This window comes from Cetorhinus maximus, chromosome 31 (assembly GCF_964194155.1).
Source record: "Cetorhinus maximus chromosome 31, sCetMax3.hap1.1, whole genome shotgun sequence".
NCBI classification, from domain to species: domain Eukaryota; kingdom Metazoa; phylum Chordata; class Chondrichthyes; order Lamniformes; family Cetorhinidae; genus Cetorhinus; species Cetorhinus maximus.
This window is the reverse complement of record NC_135909.1, coordinates 12623614-12644442: the sequence shown is the minus strand read 5'-3', so window position 1 is coordinate 12644442 and position 20829 is coordinate 12623614. Positions and strand designations below refer to the sequence as shown.

The 20829-nt window shown below is 42.8% G+C and overlaps 2 protein-coding genes across 3 annotated transcripts in view; both read left to right on the top strand.

Annotated features, from left to right (window-relative positions):
- Positions 1-192: 192 nt before the first annotated feature.
- The window catches only part of LOC144670420 (histone H2B-like), a 528756-nt gene continuing 508119 nt past the window's right edge, over positions 193-20829 (top strand). The window contains exons 1-2 of one of the 2 annotated variants that reach the window (XM_078532897.1): positions 193-645; positions 1135-1350. In XM_078532897.1, coding sequence (XP_078389023.1) covers positions 275-645; positions 1135-1144 — 381 coding nt within the window. In that variant the 5' untranslated portion in view covers positions 193-274 and the 3' untranslated portion in view covers positions 1145-1350. Of the gene's footprint in view, positions 738-1134; positions 1351-20829 lie in introns of those variants that run through there. The other variant, XR_013573872.1, reaches the window with a different exon arrangement.
- LOC144670357 (histone H2AX-like) lies at positions 1957-2349 on the top strand. Its single transcript, XM_078532834.1, has one exon. The coding sequence runs from the start codon at positions 1957-1959 to the stop codon at positions 2347-2349; it is 393 nt and encodes a 130-aa protein (XP_078388960.1).

Genomic DNA, 20829 nt, shown 5'->3' with positions numbered 1-20829 from the left:
TTCACAAACTGAGAAACTGGGACTGGAGAGAATCCTGATAGAATATATTTCCTGATTGTCGTAAAAGGGCTAATGATTGGTCGAGAAGTCGAAATTTGATTGGCCACTTTAAAAATGCAAACAGAGAAAAGTACAAAATAAGTGGCTGTTGTATTTTATTAAATGTCCAATCAGAATCATCGTTTCCCCATTCCTCATTAGCATTGGTCTGTCAGACTGTCTATTTAATCGGCGCTCGGAAGTGGTTCGTTTTATTCTGTGTCTGAAAGTGACGATGGTTGATGAGAAGAAACCAGCTCCCAAGAAGGGAGGCAAGAAAGCCTTAAAGAAACCGGTAGCAAAGGGCGGCAAGAAGCGGCGAAAGTCGAGGAAGGAGAGTTACGCCATCTACATCTACAAAGTGATGAAGCAGGTTCACCCCGACACCGGCATCTCCTCCAAGGCCATGAGCATCATGAACTCGTTCGTGAACGATATTTTCGAGCGCATCGCGGGTGAGGCTTCCCGCCTGGCCCATTACAACAAGCGAAGCACCATCAGCTCCCGGGAAATCCAGACCGCCGTGCGCCTGCTGCTGCCCGGGGAACTGGCCAAGCACGCCGTGTCGGAAGGGACAAAGGCGGTGACCAAGTACACCAGCTCCAAGTAAGACCCCCGAACTGACTGAAAAACACATTCACAACACAACGGCTCTTTTAAGAGCCACCCACAATCTCTCTGAAAAAGCTATATGATTTCTTTAGTTACAAGTTATGATTTTACTATGGAGCATTTCGAATTTTGAAATTATTATTTTGATCACGTTTCAATCAGATTCTCGGTAACGTAGATTTAACTCGTTCAATTGTTGGGCTTCGTTAATGATGTCCCATAAATTAATGACTTGCCGCTCACGAAGCGATTGTTTTAAGACGCGTCATATTCGACCCCTGTCCCTGGTTTTGGAGAGAGAGCGAATTTAACGCAAATGCCTCAGGTTCCAATTCGGTTCAAGTTTCGCCTCAATAATCGATCAACTGATTTCCTATTAACACCGGTTGTGCAGCAAACTTCAGTCTCGACGCTGGCAAATTGACTCCAAGTATGTTCAATTTTGGCTGTCCCAAATATCTACAATTTCCCGTCTATCAGCAGAACGGTGTAAATGGCACTTTCAGCCGGCTGCTTAGAAGGTTTCATGACGGATCGAGATTATCTAGAATTGATGCCGGATTCTTAAAGCGAATCCGGAATTTAGGATAAAATGTGAAATAGTCCCATTAGGGACGGACATTTTTAAAACTTTGTCGTCAGACCGTGTTCACTATTAACTGGATTTTCTATATGAAATGTATTTCTTGTTTTATAAATATATCGATGTCGAATTAAAAAAATACATTCCGTAAATTTGCGCCGTTATTTTCGACTTGTTTTCAGATACACATAAACCCAGACAGAAAATCAGAAATTGAAATATACAAAAAACTGTAATCCAGGGAAAGAGAGAGAGAGATGAAGAGAATGTAACATTCGAATACTAAATACTGAATAACCATTTCCAATTAGGACTCGAAACGTCAACTGTGTTCCTCTCCGTAGATGAATTTTTCCAGGTATTTTTGTTTTTGTTTCAGATTTCCAGCATCGTCTGTATTTTGCTTTTATCCAATTAGTACTATGTTCGATCCGTTCTTTTTTGGCTTTTTTTTTTACAAATTTGGCGGGCTTTTAAAATTTGAAAAAAAGATCGGTTGGAATCTCAAAATTTGGCGCCGTTTTTTTCCGCCCTCACTCCGTCAAGTCTCCGGATTGGTGAGTTCAGTAGATATCTGATTGGTGATATGAACAACATTATGAGACGCAGCACAAAGTGACCAATCAAGCAATGCCCGCAGCACCATTCCTCCCGAAGCTATAAGAGAAGCGAATGTGAGAGGATTTCCTCATTCTCTATTAAAGTGTTTGTGAGATTGTGAAATGTCTGGAAGAGGAAAGACCGGCGGTAAAGCTCGGTCCAAGGCCAGATCTCGCTCCTCCCGGGCTGGACTGCAGTTCCCGGTGGGCCGTGTTCACAGGCTCCTGAGAAAGGGCAACTATGCTGAGCGTGTGGGTGCCGGAGCCCCGGTCTATCTGGCTGCTGTGCTCGAGTATCTGACGGCTGAAATCCTCGAGCTGGCCGGTAACGCGGCCCGGGACAACAAGAAGACCCGCATCATCCCCAGACACCTGCAGCTGGCCGTCCGCAACGACGAGGAGCTCAACAAGCTGCTGGGAGGGGTGACCATCGCTCAGGGCGGGGTGCTGCCTAATATCCAGGCCGTGCTTCTGCCCAAGAAAACCAGCGCCTCTGCGGCCTCGAAGACCAAGTGAAGCGGCCATTCTTTTATCTGATAAGCCAACGGCTCTTTTCAGAGCCACTCACAGAGTCTGTGAAAGGGTGATCTATTGTCTGTCTGCTGCGTGCCGAATTTCAGTAATGGTGAAGCGTTTCTAATGATCCGCAAGGACAACCAACTCGCATCAACAGAGAAATTACATTTCCACCCGCGTGGTTCGGGACTGGAATGCACTCTCTGGAAGTGTAGTGGAGGCAGGTTCAATAGAGGCATTCAAGAGGGTATTAGATGATTATTTGAATAGAAAAAATGTGCAGGAATGGGGGATGGGGGGAAGCATTAGGTCATAACACTCATTTGGAGAGCAGATGCAGACATGCGCAAGGGCCGAATGGCCTCCCGTGCTGTGCAAATTCTTTGATTCTATGTCTGTGCACCGGAGTCATCACCTCTTGTTGCTTGAGGCATTGCCTTTATTGACATCATGAGCACTGACTTGTAACCCGCAGCTCACCCTTTGCTTGGGATTGATGTCTGCTCGCAGTATTTAATACATTTTCACAGCCGCTATTTATTGGAAGTGACCTACAGCACTAAGGTGACCGCAGTCCCAATTTTCTGCTGAAATTAATATACCATCTGCGCTACAATTTACAACTGCATCGTCTGTGATTATCAATCCCACAAAAGAGGTTTGTAGACAAGAAAAATAAACTGATGCAAGGGAGCAAATTGTATCTTCGCGATGTCTAAGTCCTGGAGTGGACAACAGGAGATTGCAGCTCTTTCATTTGTCGATTTAGTGGCTCTTAAAAGAGCCTTTGTTGTACTTGGTGCTGAAGCCGGGTTTTAGGCGCGTTCCCCGCGGATGCGGCGGGCCAGCTGGATGTCTTTGGGCATGATGGTGACTCGCTTGGCGTGGATGGCGCACAGGTTGGTGTCCTCAAAGAGCCCCACCAGGTAAGCCTCGCTGGCCTCCTGCAGGGCCATGACGGCCGAGCTCTGGAAGCGCAGGTCTGTCTTGAAATCCTGAGCGATCTCTCGCACCAGGCGCTGGAAGGGCAGTTTGCGAATGAGCAGCTCGGTGGATTTCTGGTAGCGGCGGATCTCCCTCAGAGCCACAGTGCCGGGTCTGTAGCGATGAGGCTTCTTCACGCCGCCCGTTGCTGGAGCGCTCTTCCGGGCCGCTTTGGTCGCCAGCTGTTTGCGGGGAGCTTTCCCTCCGGTCGATTTGCGCGCTGTCTGCTTGGTCCTGGCCATTTTCTGAACAGATTCACCACAACCTGAGATGCAAGATCTATTAAGACAGTCTGCTGCCCAATCCGCCTTTTTAAACTCTGAGAGGAACCGCCCCGAACAGTAATTGGCTGGAGCCTTGCGCCCAGGCAGTTTTATCCAAAATCTAACCAATGAATTAATCCCTGGCACCTCAGGTCCCCATTGGTCGAGTTGTTTTTAATTGCCCATTTCAAAAATTCGGCCTTTATTTCCAGCCGTTGACCGACTCGATATCAGAAGACTTTGTTCCTCAATTTTTAAAAATTAAAAATACCATTTCACTGCAATTCAATATTTCCTTACCCGAATGAAATTCCTGTTCATTTAACCTCTTCCAACAATTTTTAAACCCGGCATCATCCTGATGAACCTGCTTATTTTTGGACAGAAACACCAGTCTGTTGTTTGAACTGTGGAAAGTCAGTGCTGGACTTCGCAGGCAAAAATTGACGGACTGTCCATTGCTCCCTACAGCACAACCAACCCTAAAATTCACCGAAACAAAAATAAAAATGCCTTGAAAAACTCAGCAGCTCTGGCAGCATCTGCGGAGAGGAACACAGTTAACATTTCGAGTCGCTATGACTCTTCAACAGATCCTCTCCGCAGATGCTGCCAGACTTGCTGAGTTCTTCCAGGTATTTTTATTTTTGTTTCGGATTTCCAGCATCCGCAGTTTTTTGTTTTTATCCTAAAAATCGCCGCTCCCTTAGAGGTCTGGAGTGGGTAATAAAATGGAACCGGTGCTGGGGGCTTCAGATCCCTTCCCATTGCCCTCATTCTGGGCTGTTCATGACGATAATGAGCGGAGAAAGTGACCGGCTCGATTCTCCCGCTATTCCCGGCCTGACAGATCCCGGTTCCTGAAAGGAGATGACAAATTCTGAAAATAGCTCCGAAAATAGCGCCAAGATCTTGTGACAGGGAGCGCAGTATAACAGATCATAAAGTGAGAGATTAAAAATTGTTGCCTGAAAATTAAGATTATCTTGCATTTTCCAACACTGGAATTGGCGGGCTTTTCGAATGCAAAAAAAAGTAAATCAATCATAATTTTCGATTTCTTCTCCCTGACTCAGCGATTGGTTAAGAATTAGACTAGGAAGAGGCTGACCAATCAGAGCTAGAGTCCGGCTGCAGTCGCTCAGACTGCGGGAATTCCAGGTCGCCGAGTGGCTGAGCTGAAACTGCTGTTTCCCAAACCCTGTCAGTAACTTCACGAACATCCGTCCGAACATTGGGTTTCGGAGCAGGAGGCCACTCAGCCACGAGCCTGAACCTATTCAGTGAAATCATGGCTGATCTGATTGTAACCTCATACACCACTGACGCATTGAACGGCTGGTGTTACCTAAAATAAAACATTTCGAAAATGTGTAGTGGAGCGGCTTTTCAGCGTCAGTGGAGAATGTGCCATCCAGGATAATAAATAACGATTAAATTGAGGGACTTAGTACATCCCCCCGAAACCCGGAACAAATCATGCACTAAAATGAAAGAAAAATACTGCGGATGCTGGAAGTCTGAAATATAAACAGAAAATGCTGGAAACCTCAGTAGGTCTGACAGCATCTGTGGAGAGAAAAGAGTTAAACCCTTCTAGTCTGTATGACTCTTCTTCAGAGATCTTGTTTGTTTCAGACACTAACATTCCCGATCACAGCCCATCCCAGCTCCCGTTCCCAGGTCTCTGCTCTCTCTGTGAGGTGGTGGGTGGCTCTGAAAAGAGCCTTTGTTGCGTGTTTGGTAGAAAGGGTCGAGCTGTTCAGCCGCCAAATCCATAGAGTGTGCGGCCCTGGCGTTTCAGAGCGTACACCACATCCATGGCAGTGACCGTCTTGCGCTTGGCGTGTTCAGTGTAGGTGACCGCATCCCTGATCACATTCTCCAGGAAAACCTTCAGCACCCCGCGAGTCTCCTCATAGATCAAACCCGAGATCCGCTTGACACCGCCACGGCGAGCCAGGCGGCGGATTGCTGGTTTGGTGATGCCCTGGATATTATCACGAAGCACTTTGCGGTGCCGCTTTGCTCCGCCTTTCCCCAGTCCTTTGCCTCCTTTCCCTCTGCCAGACATGATGATTCTTCACTCAGATCGCTGCTGAATATGAGAGACGAGCTGTGTCACGTTCCTCTTTTATACAGCTCGCCCGGACCTGAGTGAAAAAGGCGGTTTGAGAGCAGGGAGGGGAGGAGACAGAATGAAGATTAAACAGAGAGCGGGAGGGGGGAGAGATCCGGAGTGACAGACAGAGAGAGAACAGCCCCTGATCTTTCAGCTCCTCCTCCAGTTTCTGCAACCGCCAATTTCAACCCGTTTATTACCAATGGAACCGAGACACAAACCCGGACAGACCCGGGCTTCACAGACAGGAGTTTCCGCAAACCCGGAGCTTTGAAATATGCTCTCGTTATAATTAACACTCAGTAATATTCCGACCTAAACACAGTCTATTCTAAAACAGGAATCATCCTCAGTAACATCACCATCCTCATACACACACGGTTCCAGCATTTTACAAGCTGTTTGGGGGAATCTCCTGTGTTAAAATTGATGTTGTAAAGCGGCCTTTACCCACCAGTGTACCACCGCCACACGTCCACTCGCACCCAACGCCCCTTGCCCCCCGCGCCGACACAGGTTCGGAGATTTTGTTCTCTCTATGATGAGAGTGAAATGGGGACAATTCCCATTGATTTTAGCAGCTGAATTGTCGCTGCGGACGATCTGCGCATGCGCTGTTTTAACACGTCCGCGGTTCCGTCACAATGAGGATAACAGCGCATGCGCAACCCCTCCCCCAACAATGGCCGAGAGCGTCATTCACTCTGAGCGGAATAGGGTTTAATTCAGCAGCGATCGGAGACATCACCGCCCCAGAGGGAAGTGAACAAACAGCATCTGCTTAAAGCAGCGCATCGGTTTGGAGCCGCGTCCGCAGATATGCTCAGAGATTGGCATTGAGTGTCCGGGCAGCTGAGGCGGAGGCGGCGGCTGTTTTTAATGGGCTCCCTGGAACACGAGCTGCTCCCGGAACATGGAGTGAGCGGGGGGAAGGGAGAGGCCATTCTCGAGCAGTGTCTGGACAGAGTGAGAAGAACTCGCCATTGAAGATCATTGCTGCTTTCTCTCCCCAAACCCGAGTGAAGCTTCCTGGCTTAGTTCCGGCTCCCACTGTCCCTTGTTATTGGACAGAGAATGGCGGGGAAAATAGCCGCACAGTAACAATGTTTCCAGTTACACAAAGAAGATCAATTTCAGGCACCAGGTGAGAAGTGTGAAAGAGACATTTTAAACTGTACCTGCTTGTTTCCGGGTGTACAGTTAGTTCGAATGGAGCAGCAAATCGGAATCTGACCCTTGCGAAAGTCACTCCTCCATCGGATAGTCTAATTCAAGGACCTGTGCACAGGACGGGTTGTTTCTGAATGTCATAACATTGTTGTAAAACCGCTCAAAATAGCAGATAAGCAGAAACAGATTGCTGCAGTACTGTGGTGGGGTCAGATACTGATATGCTGATAGTTTTGCTTTGTTTATTGTTCATTATAATAACACTTATTTTAAAAAATACCTTGATCACTTTTGTATCTTCTACTTCATCTATTCTTCAGGTGAAGGAGTTATGTTTTCTGCGTGCACGGAAAGAATTGAATGAACCAGATGGTTCTTCGAAACATGGAAAAGTGCAGCCTGATGGTTCCAGTAAGTACAATATCACTCACAAAGCATCGAGATACTGCCAGCTCTTTAGGCCAAAATGAAACATATAGAGACCGACACAGATCCCAAGATTGAGAGTCGCCCTTTCAATATAAGAGTCAAACAGAGCATTGCTGGGAGAAGTTGTTTACCTTAAACCAGTACACCTGAGGACTAGATACATCAATCCCAGGGCAAAAGCACAGCCACTATTCGATTTAAATACACGGTGTCACCTCGGCCACAAATTAAATACTAATTATTAACTACGTCAGACAACATTTACCCTATTGTAATATGCAGGATGAATTGCTACTCAGCACCTCAGAATGTAGAGTGAGCTACACATTAAATACCAGTTCCAAAATTTCACTAAGTGTTAGGCTAGAATATTAAAGTATGAATTCCATTTTCTTTCAAACTGCAGGAACTAAATAATGGACCAGGTATGAGATTGATGCATATGTTATCACTCCAATTTGTTCTCACAGATAAAAATTTAATACCAATACACAACTCGCACAGAACTACTGAATGTAGCCTGTCGATCATGCCTGAGATGCAGGTTATGTACCAATACAGAAAACTCCCACAGTTGCATTCGATGGCAGAGACACATAGATCGAGAATGAACCCCAAACTCACATGAAAATCTAGAGACAGACATAAGAACAACAAATTCCAAATACCACATTCAACCCAGGGACTGACTAATACAGAATTAAAGCTACTTTCATATCCATTGCCATTGACTGAAAGATGTAGAATGTAGCCCAGTGTCACATACCCTACCAGAGACTGGCAAAAGTATAATAAATTCCAGAGTCTCTTATTGTACCTGAGACTGACGGCCAAAAATAAACACATTTACGTCGAGGAGTAGAGATTGAAAAATACAGAATGAAGTTCATAATCCCATTCGTTATTGCACAGTGACAGGTACAAATAAACCCCTCACTCACACCCTTTACAAGGTAATGACACAGAATGAGCAGCACATTCACATACAATACCAGAAACTGACAGATATTGAATGATTCCCACCCTCAGGGTCTGCCAGATGCTGATGAAAACTGAATTAATGCACACTCACATTCAGTTTGAGAGAATGACTAACACAGAAGTATGTCCACACTCACCAAAAACTGACATACACTGCATTAATCCCACTTTATACAGGGGACCAAACCCTGACATGCAGAAAAAAAAATCCACAGGCCTACACACAGAAAAAGACAATAAGGCATAGACTAAAAGCAGTCATTTAAAGTGCCACCGACTGACAGGCATAAGACAAATCTCATTCACAGACAGCAACAGATGAAGAAAAAAGTAAAATCAACTTCACTGACACAATTATTTCCAGATATGCACAGCTAAAGAATGAATGCCACACTCACATATGTTTGGGTTAGAATTAATCTCATTCTCATGTAAATTACCTGGGAACCACTGATACAGAAAAAATAACACATCCACGTGTAAGACAAGAGATGGACACATACAGATTGAATGCAACAATATTGCATTTCACAGGTAACTGAAAGGAAGCACTGGTTTTTAATATTTCACAAATGATATATTGAAGCAGACTGAATCCCACTGATATAGAATCAGAGAATGATATTCATATAGTTCATCCTGCATTCCTACACAATCCCACAACTGACAGATACAAACAAAAATCAACATTTGGATACAGGACCAGAGACTGATACTTGCAGAATGAATGAAGTACACGTGTAGTCAAAGACTGATAACTGCAGAACTAAAGTCAAACTCACACTCACTTCCAGATACTGTCAGCTTCAGAATGAGCCCCACATTCACTTGTAATTCTGGGGACTCTCGATCCCGGCCAAAGAGAACAGTATCATTCCCCTAACTGTACTATCCCCGATTGCAACTACATTTCTCTTTTCTCCCCCCACTTGAATGGCCCCCTGTGCCATGTTGCTATGGTCAGTTTGCTCATCCTCCCTACAGTCCCCACTCTCATCCACACAGGGAGCAAGAATCTCAAACCTGTTGGTTAAGGACAAGGGTTGAGGCTCCTGCAGTGCTACTTCCTGGATCCCTCTACCTGCCTCACTCATAGTCACACCCTCCTGTCCCTGACTACTGGCCGAATTTATGGTAGTTAATCTAAGGGGTATGACTGTCTCCTGAAACAGAGCGTCCAGGTAACTCTCCCCCTCCCTGATGTGTCGCAGTTTCTGAGGCCCAGACTTTAGCTCATCAACTCTGAGCCGGAGTTTCTCGAGCAACCAACATTTGCTACAGATGTGGTCATGAGGAACCACAATGGGGTCCAACAGCAACCACACCACACAGCTGCAACACATCGCCTGGCACTGCATCTCTATTTTATTTTATTTAATTAGTTTTTCAATTTGTTGTTAAATTTCCTACTGGTCTTTAACTTATCAATCTGTAAAATATTTCTGCTATTTACCTTTCACCTGAAAGCAAATTAGAATAGAGAATCAAAATACACTTTTTAAATCAACTGGAACTCACTCTCTCTGCTGAGTTGAAGCTGAAGTGTTAGACCTCCGATCCTGGGCCCCAATAGTCACCTTTGATCTGAAATCAACTTAGAATAGGTAGTTCAAACTAGCAGTTACTCACCAACCAATGAACTTATGATCTTCCTGTGATGTCACTCATTGTGTTTTTTCACTCGACGACAGTGATTGCAGAGGACACTCTTCCCAGACTGCTTCCTGGCGATGGTGACTGCAGAGGATGCTCTTCCCAGACTGCTTCCCGGCCATTGGGACTGCAGAGGGCACTCTTCCCAGACTTCCCAGATCATTCATAATGATTATTAATAGAGAGATTAAACTAATAGAATCAGTATCTTCTACCTCACCTGTACATGAATTCAAAAATATACTTTTTACCAACAGGCAAATAATTGAAGGAACCAGAATAAATGTGATGTTTCCTCCAGCCAAATTAGAATGAAGATTCCCACCAGCTCCTTCTCACACACAGTATGTACATTATCACTGACAGAGCACAGAGACACTGACAAGTCATCAGTTTCACAGTCTCAGACAGCATAAATAGTTCCAAAGTAATTTTCCATCCATGAATCAAACAGAGCAGGAGAGATAGACATTGTATCCAAGTCACCCAAACTCAGTCCTGCAGATGGGAGTGTCCATAAATCCCAGTCCAAATTCTCACCCGCTATTAAATTCTCACTGAGTCAATCCTGCAGTCGTGCTGCCTTCGCTACAAATTAAACATCTGATAAAACTGATACATTTCCAGTTACAAGCTTACAGGCTTAACCTTAATGATGTACACTGAGGTTCATGTTAATTGCCAGCCCAATATTCACACACATCATGGACTTATAAATTGCACCATTAATTCCCATAGTGTGTCCTGACATATACCTGAGATACCAGTTCAAATCTCAAGTACATTATCAGTTTGAGATATCCTGAAAGCTAGTATAACCTGAGACAGAAGTTCAGATTATAGTTTGAAACTCACCCTTATTATGAAACTAAAAGATACAATATTAATTTGATGAATATGAACTCAGCTATAGATCACATACTAATCCTCCATCCTCACACAGTGTCAAGTGGAAATACTGTAACAATTCCAGACTGAGCTCCATTTTACATCCATGTCAAAGTTCTTACTCAGAATCAGACTGAATGTCACAGATCAAATCAATTAGTACAACTTGAGTTATACGTGCACACCGATCCAGTATCAGATTAAAGGATTCATTATCTTTCCCAATTGTGTTCAAAGTGACAGATTTAATGTTGGGCCAAAACTCCCACATATCGTTTGCTTAAGCCGACCACATTAGCTGTGCTCGAAATTTATATACAATTAACCCAATCTTACAAACAGTCCCAGACACCGAAGGTTACACAATGAATCCTCTACTCACCAGAGTACCAGTGAGCAATTATCAAACACATGTTCAGTGCCAGATGCTGAGAGACACATACTGTTTACTGCACTCACTCACATTATTTCAGTGTGAGTGATACAAAATTATTCTGACACACCAATTATACCACTGAGAGATTGTAGAAAGGGTCTAAGAGCCAAATAGAATCACAGGTGCTGACAGAAACAAATGGAAGTCTACATGCACATACACAGACGAACACATGCATGCTTAGACACAGAATAAATCCAATTCCACATACAATACCAGTGAATGAAATATACCAATTGAATCCCACAATTTCATACAGTAGCAGTCACTGACAGATACAGAATGAATCTCATGCTCACAAACAGCATGAGGAACTGAAATATATATATATGATTCCCAACTTATGTAACAATACAACAGGCATAGAATGCCATCGACAGACCCTGAATTAAACCCAGACTCACACATTAGGAGAGCCTGACAGATATATATGATTGCCATGCTCATCAACAACACCAGGGACATTCAGATATAAAATCAGCCCCAATTCCTCTATAGTACCAGAGAATGAAATGTGCAATATGAATCCTACACTCACCTACTCCCCTAGTGACAGACCAGAATGCCTGCCAAACTCATACCCACCTCCAGAGAATAACAAATGCAGACTGAAACTACACTCCCATGGAATGCAAGAGATATTCAGATTCAGAATGGTTTCCACATTCACATACAGTAGCACTGACTGGCAAAGAGTGAAACACATGCACACTCACAAACCACCATCACCATTAAGAAATTCAGATTGGGTCCTGTTCAATACCAGAAAGTGACTGATCGAACACATCCGTTGCATACGTCCCATTCCACTGTCAGGCTCAAGGCGTGACCCAACACTCATGCAGTCCCTGGAAATGTAAGATACAGGCTGACTATGACACAGATATATTGTACCAGATATCGACAAATGCAGAATGAATGCAACATTCACCTACAGTTCCACGGAGAATGTATCCACACTCACATACAGTAACCAAGACTGACAGGTCCAGCGTGCCTTTCACACAGCACCTATGAGTAACAGACACAGAATGAATCCCACATTCACAAGTTGGATCAGAGAAGGGCCGATAAGAATGTATCTCACATTCACACACAACATGTTGACGGCTTTAGCACAACATTATAATTACTGCTTGTATAGCAAAATAGAATAAAAAGGTCATATCCACCGTTAGTAATTCTAAGACCTCCCCTTCCCCTCTTAATATAATGTGAACAATTCTTGCCTGTTGTGTCCATCTCTGATCTGTAAACTTCGACCTAGCAGAGTGTGCTGACATCTACTGGCCAGAGCCGAGAACTGCAACAGAGCGGAGGGAATTAACATGAACTGTTGGTGTTGCAGATTCCGGTCAATGTGAGGAAGTAGTGATGGGATTTGACAGGGTCGGCATAGAGTTGTAACTATTAAATCCAATAAAAAAATCAATATAACTTATTTCTCATGGAATCTGTAGAATGTGGAACTTGTTGTCATCTTTAGCAGTTAAATCAATGAGCACAGCTGTATTTAAGGGAAAGCTAGGTAGTACAGGAGGGAGAATGGATTTCATGGACCAGCAGATAATGGTACATGAAGTATTCTGGGTGGAGCACTTTGTGGAATAATATACCAATTAGACCAGATGGCCCAATGAAATATATTCTGGGTAGAATGAATACCGATTTCCAAAGTGTCTCAGAGACTGACAGATACATAATGAATCTTACACTCATAGTGCACCACAGACAGCAACACAGAGTGAATCATACACTCACACACATCCCTAGAGACTGACAGATACATAATGAATCAGACACTCAAATTCTTTGCCAGAGGTATAGTGAGACAGAGTGAATCCTACACTTAAATACATACACGCTTAGAATAGTTACAGCAAAACAACAGTCCATTCAGCCCTTCATGTCCGTGGTCTTTCTGCACCAGAGCCACTCAGCTACTTTTGAACCCCAGCCCTCTCACCACAGCCTGGCAAACCTTTTCCCTTCAGGTGCTTATCCAATTCCCTCTTAACAACCCCAAATTCTCCTGTCTTTAGCATACTCTCAGGCAGTGAATTGCAGATCCTAATGGTTTCCTACATTAAAAAAAAATCCTGATGCCTCCATTAGTACTTTTGCCAACCACCATAAATCGATGCCTACTGCCCACAGGATCATTTTATTGTTATCTACACTATCTAGAACACTTACTATTTCGAACACTTCTACCAAATCTCCTCACAGCTTTCTCTTTTCGAAGGAGAGTAACCACAACTTATTCAATCTATCCATGTAACTAAAGCCCTCATCATTACAAACATTCTTGTAAACCCTTTCTGCACTCTTCATAAAACCTTCACGTATTTCCAAAGGTTTGGTGCAGAAAATTAGACTAATGCTAGTGACTGTGTGACATCTTTCTGTATCTGTGCAAGGGAGCCTGTATCTGTCTGATCTCACTTGGTGTGGGAGGAGTTGTAAGGATCAGGGTAGGAACTGTCTGCACAGGCAGCCCTTTTCCATAGGCACACATGTATGTTAGAGACCGACATGTACACCTCATATCCGACACAGACACAGTGCAAGGGCCAGGCAGATATAAAATTTATCCCACAGTAACAACCAATAATACAATGGAAATATAAAAGCAAAATATTCTGGATTCTGGAAATCTGAAATAAACACAGGAAATGCTGGAAATACATAGCAGATCTGGAAGTACCAGTGGCTTCAGGTCATGACACTTTGTTGGAACTGGGAACGGTGAGAAATGTGACAGATTTATGTAGAAATTGTCACTTAGGAATACAGAACTTGAGTATTCCTGAAAAAAAGAGACATGGTGTCGATTTCGTTTGTCTTTCCCTCTTCAGTGTTAACAGTATCCAAATCAGTTGGTGAAGCCGAAAGCAAGACACAGAGTTTGTATTTATCGAGAGATTTTATTTACTTGTTTAGTCTCACAGCTCTGCTGCTTCACAGCCCTATTTCCCAGCTATCCCCTATGTATATGTGCTTAACCACAAATAATACTTTATTTTCTTAAGCTAAGTAATGTAATTGATATTATGTTAATAAACCTTAAATAACTCATTGAGAATACATTAACTTACAGAGCAGATATAATTATACCAAATCTCAAAGGGAACAAAAACTTATACTGTATGAGAACGGGGTGCTGATTGGTTGACAAGTATTTGCTGATTGGTAGAGGGGTTGCCATGGGAATGCAACAGGGAAGAGTTAACTGACAAGCTTTTGTCTTATTTCAAACAGCCAAGTCGACTCTGATTGCTCCAGGCATTTCCCTGGGAAGGAATCAGGGAATGATTGTCCACCAAGCTTTTCTTCAGTTGCACGAAGGGCAATGCGTGGACATGTCCATTTTGTTTGCCAAGGTAGTGGCCTGTGTGTGAAGAAATGTATCCCCGAGCATGTGTAAGTGAGGCACACAGCGAGCTCGACAGATAATCTTCAATAGGTTATTAGGAACTATGTACAATTTTTAATGAGTGTTTGCATATGTATATATATATATTATATATATATATATATAATGTGTATAGATAGATACATGTGTGTGTATTTTTTGTGTCAGAAATGTAGAGTCGTTCCAGTTTCACAAGTTTTTTTTTCATTTCGCCTTGGGACTTCGAAGCCTGGGTGGATCCCTGGCTGACAGGCAAGTAAAGGGGTTAGATGTTTAGTGATTTTGGGGAAAAAAGAAACACACAATAAAAAAAAAAACTAGGCTGCTGCCTACCGACAGTGTTCAAGTGACACAGAGACAGAGAAAGACAGGGACGAGTTCAATGTGCATCAAAGAGTTAAGCAGGGATGTTTTAGGCTCTTGAGAAGAGAAAATTACAAGGCTAACGGGACAGTAGTTAACTGTAGAGTCAGTTATATGAATCATTGTTGTGATCAGTTCAGTGGTGTTGCTACTGAAACAGTGAGTATAAAGTGCAGTTATTTTGGGTGAGATAAGTCTTGGTTGATGAGGATCAAGTGAATGCTCAAGAATTCACCTCAAGAAAACAGTTTGCACGTGTGCCAGCCCCAAGAAAGAAGCCTTTGTGACAAGCCCGTGGTAACTCTTCACTGGTTTATCCATCTGTAAAGATATTGCTGGGCAAAGGAATATCGGGAAATTGAATCACCTTCTTTTGTTTGTATTGAGATCTTTCTGACTGTTTTGTCCGGTTAATGTAGTCTGTTTTTCTTGTTTTGATCAATATTTTATTCTTTGTGTTCAAAGTTCATGAGCAAATACCTGTGAATTTCTTCAGAATCTTTTCTCACATCCTACACATGTTGGGTTCTATCAAGCCAGGTTTCACTCTGGGAACTGACTTATCCAGTTTTACCATCAGCCGGGATCGTAACAGTTGTTACTGTAATTCTTAGCACAATCGGGATTGATCAGTAAGTATTGTCCTTCTGTGAAATCACATCCAATGTTGGATACTATGTTCTGAGCTTTTCAAGCAGGATCTTGGTGAGTATGCTCAGTACTTTGCCTGTTGTGAAGAGCTGAAGGCCTAAGCTGTTTGGTATGATCCAACAGTCATTGGGGCAAATGGCCACAGACCTCACATCACACTGACACTGAAATTCATATACAACATTAGTTATTTGTGTTGTTGGAAGAACATATTTTTAGTCTTGACGGCAGCATCCTGTTAGTGGAGAATGTCACTCGTGTTGCTACTGCATAGTAGCATTGTGAAACGGGTAGCTTTATTAGTTGTTCACGTTTTTCAGATACCGTAACCATTCCAGGGTTATGTCAGGTAGACTGGCCACTCTTCAGAACAGAATTTTCAGAACGGGCTTAGGCCCATTGATGAGTTTGTGTGATAGGCAGTGAGCAATCATTTGATCGATGGAGCCATTATTCTGCAAGATAGCTTTGAAGTGCCTGATTTTGGCATCATGTTGCATGATTAGCAAATGGCCTGGTCCCTACCTATCAGTTTGCCGACAAGACTTATCTTATACCGCATGGAACTGTGGGAATCCCAACAGTGGCGGTGGGCTAGCAGGAGACAGTAGTAGAGAACGCATTGGCAGATTTCTCAAGTAGTACATTGAGGAAAGGGGGCTCGTTTGACTGGTAAATTTCAATGAGAATAGAGCAGGTTAGAGCCCATTAAGGTGTCACAGGAATGTTTTACATGTAGCTGCAAATGCAGATATAGAAAACACGTAATTTGTGTATCAGAAAAAGGAAAGGGATAGGATTTTAGGGGTCATTTCATTGAAGATACGTTTCTCGTGGAAATGGGCAAAGATGTTTACAACAGCTGGGCCTAGAGGGTGTCCCATGGCAACATTATCTCTTTGGGCATACACGGTGTCATTAAAAGTGAAATGAACTTCATGAGTTACTGAGTTCATATGTTCATTGAATACAGATTCAGACAATGGCAGTGAGACTTGATCATCATGAAATAATGACATGGTGCATGTGTGAATGGCTTCCTTGAGTGGTACATTAATCAAGAGGCTAGCAAAGCCAAACAGGCAACAAGCGCATGCGCACGCCATTGCTATCGATATGCAAGTCCTGTATGGGCTTGACAAAGGAGAAGAATCCCTTCACCGTGTATGTGGAAAACTCGCTCAGAACTGTTTGTAGCAACTCACTCAGCCATTTGGCCAATTCATGTTGTGAAGAATCAGTCAGAGATGAGATAGGATGTAAAGGGACATCACTTTTCTGAGTCTTTGGCAACCCATGTATACGTGCACACAGTGAACCATGAGGGCAAAACCTACCCTATACTCCACCAGGCAGTTCATTACTCCACACTATCATTCCGCAATTGGACAACACTTAATAAACAATCCCAATTGTGCTAAGGATTACACTTGCAGTGTGAACTAGGGAACACAGTTTATTAAATAATGGGTCCCCTATTTACGATGGAGATGAGGAGTAATTTGTTTTCAGTGGATCATTGGCCTTTGAATTATCTTCCCCAGAGAGCAGTGCAGGCTCGATAATTGAACATATTCAAGGCTGAGTTGCACATATTCTACGAGGGAGTCAAGGGTTGTGGGAGACAGGCAGGAAAGTGGGGTTGAGGGCACAATCAGATCAGCCATGATCGTGTTTAATGGCAGAATAGGCTCGAAGGGCTGAATGACCTGCAGCTGCTCAAATCTCTAATGTTCTTCAGACTGTAACTTCTGTCCCCATTTTTACTCCTTTTTTTCACATTTGGTTTTAACCTCATTCTTCTGTTGCATTTGCTTTCGGGTGGCAGCTGCTCCTCATTTTTCCATTCGCACCTCTTTTTGACACATCTCAGTTTTTTGTTACTTGTTCCTTCACCTCTCCCTTTTGCCGTGCAGCACCAATTCTTTCGTCATTTAATCTCTCCTGCCATGTAGAGCTTCAGCCATCCCCTCTGTCTCCACAGCCTCCCTTTCAGTGACTGTCCATTTGTTGGTAATAGCCTTCAGTGTTACCTTGTGTTACCTGCTAATCTTTTCTCTGCTGTTCAAGTTTACTTTTTGAGCTCTCCTCTGTACTTCCTGTTTTCTGCTTGGTTCCCTAATTTATTATGAATCTGACATCTATCATCAGCCTGTTTTTGGATTTCCAACAGAGCACAGGATGCGTAGTCAACAGCTCTCAGCTGTCCCAATATTACACTGAAATGAGCTGCCTGTTTAATTAAAGTTTTCGTTATTTAGAATGTTCTGCTCCTTCCTGATTGTATCTTTGCTGTTGTCTCTCGGTTTAATTTACACAGCAGCTCATTCCCCTCTGCACCTAATCTCCACTTTCAACAAATCCACATTATAAACTCTTCACTCTGCAATTTTCTGTGTTTGAGCTCCCAGGTCAATTGAGTTCTTGGTTGTAATTTCATTGTCCCACTTAATTTACCTGAAAGCAACGTTTGTGTTTGAATTATCAACTTATTTGTACTGTAATTATAATTTATATGAATTCCATCTTGCAACAAACTGGAAGTTTTCAAATTAAAATCTAGAGATGACTGACTTGTTGTGCAAAGACCTGTCTATTCCACTCAGTTGAATAAATCCTGTCCTGAACAGAATGCTTTATCCAGGCAATATCTCTACTTGATGAACTGATGGTGCACGGAGCTCTCAGCTTTTACTCATTGATCTTCACAGGAGTTGATCCAGTTTTGTTGTCAACTTGTTTGCTGGTGTCGATATACTCAGATTCTTCGCCTGATTTCTCTCCTGTCCAAGGAAGCTCTCCGAGCGGAGTTCTCAATAATAACTTGACATTTCCTCACAGGATTTCAGTCTAAATGATTTTTGAACTATTTTATGAAAGGATTTAGTTTTGTGCATGTCTCCCTAGCTCTCCTCATGGTTAGGCAGAAAGTGTTACTGCTGTGTTGGCAAGTAGACGACAGATTTATTTGAAAAGTCATTGTGACAGGATTTTGGGTTTGAATCAAATCACAAACCTGGTGCTGATGCATTGTGGCCCCACCTGTCACGTGACCTGCCAGGGGATGACCTCATAATTGCCCCAGTCCTGTAGCTGTGGATTGGGCGATTTGTAAAAAACTTTCAGTGGGGCTGATTTGGTCGCATTTGGCTTTGAAAGATAAGTGTATGTCCCCAAAACCCGTGCCAGAATTTGTGTGTAACAAAGAAGGTTGACACTCCAGTACAGTACTGAGGGAGGGCTGCACTATTGTAGGTGCAGCCCTTAAATAATGATGATAAACCAAGGCCCTGCCCAACCTCTTATTTTATCATAAGTGATCCCATTGCGCTGTGCTGTAGACACACAAGCAGTGGAGTTATGCCCCCGAGCACTCAATCATCATCCCAAAGCATGTTCACATTGTTGTTTGTGGGTGTTTCCCGTGCAGAAATTGGCTGCCCCTTTCTGACAGAAAGTGTCTGTTCATTTTTCCTGAATCAGTTTCAGTTTTGCTCCAGAAAACATGAAATCTGACTTCAAACTCAACTCAGGTGGGACTCAAAATGACATGAAATCCATCAGCAATAACGGGTACAGGCGTTAATTGATCAGAGTGTGTGAAGGACTGTTATGACGTTGCAGAAGATATGGACCAAATCCAAGAGGGATAGTTGGTCATGTTGTCACAAGGGTTTTACATTTGTATTTATTACGAGATTTGTGCACTGAATTCAGAAGCAACATGCCTGCCAGGACATTTAGAAATTAAAAAAATAAATAAATTAATATCTTATTAAAAATAAAAGATGTCAAGCACATACATAAGACTACAAATAGCGCTATAATAACTCCTCAAGTTACTAATTAAACTGGCCCCCTCAGTTACACGCCCTTTAAGGTTCAAAATAGATTTTAGAATTAAAGCAGACTCAGCAAGTTAACACTGTACCCTGGACAATGGAATGCCTTATGGCTTTTCTCCAACTCCCGTTTAGTTACATAGCAGACTAACGCAAAAATGCTGGAGGCTTCATTGAGGCCATTTCACACACTCCTGTTAGATCTTACATGGCCTTTTTCAACATAACCTTTCATTCTCCTTTATATATGTTCCTCTCTTCTTAATATGTAAATTCTATAGACCCAGCTCTCGATGAAATTGTATCATCTTCACAATATAAAAAACTCCCATGTCGCCACTATTTCCAGTAACCTTTGGGAAAAATCAACATGTTCCTTAGCCTTGCTTATCTGACTAGTTGTATACAGACTGAGATACCGTTGAAATCCAAATATCCCTTCAATTATGTAAAATTGCAAATTCCCTTCACACTTTAGATGCTAATCCAGGTTCCATGTTTACTCATTAGCATGTCAAGCACCCAGCTTCTTTTGATAAGTTAAACATGGCTCCAAATGTAATTACATTACACACAGACAGACCCAGCTATACTTACCCCATAAAATTACTTCGCAATAAACCAGAAAATTATTATGAAACTGTTATACTTGCTTGACAGGAACTAATGCTTTCTGTGTAAAGCATTGATTTCAATAAGTAAATAAACTCAGTGTACCACTCCAGGCTAATCCTGAGCAATAACTAGTGGCAGGTTTTTAAAGCGATGAAAGATTTCCCAGCGCTATTAAAGGAGCACAGTGATTTCTCTTGCTGCCCTGACCAACATCCCTGACTCAATAACACCACCAAAAAGAGCTGCACATGGAGAACTAACGGAAGGGTCAAAGTTTAATATAGAAAACCATACCCATTCCAGATTTCCAAAAGGACACATTGATCTTCAGAAAACATTCTTCATCAACTCCAATATCTGATCAGTGAGAAACAGGTGTCTCCACCCGCTTGGCTTCATTATGTGCGGAAATTGGAATTGTCTTGTTTCACAAGCTCATGAAAGTACCTGGGAGCAGTTTACTGTATTTCAATGAGAAATTGTCATCTGATATTTAAAAAATTAACACAGAAAATGTTTGTAACATGGAGCAGGTTTGTTCATCACAGGATTAATACAAGCTCAATTCTCCTTCCAATGAATGAGGCATGTCGACATTGAGAGAATATTAACAGAGAGGAAAGCAATTGCTTTCTAATTCTGCTCCCCTGCTGACTATTCCCAAAATC

Coding starts and splice junctions, on each gene's coding strand:
- LOC144670357 (XM_078532834.1), top strand. CDS start 1,957: ATGTCTGGAAGAGGAAAGACCGGCGGTAAAGCTCGGTCCAAGGCCAGA.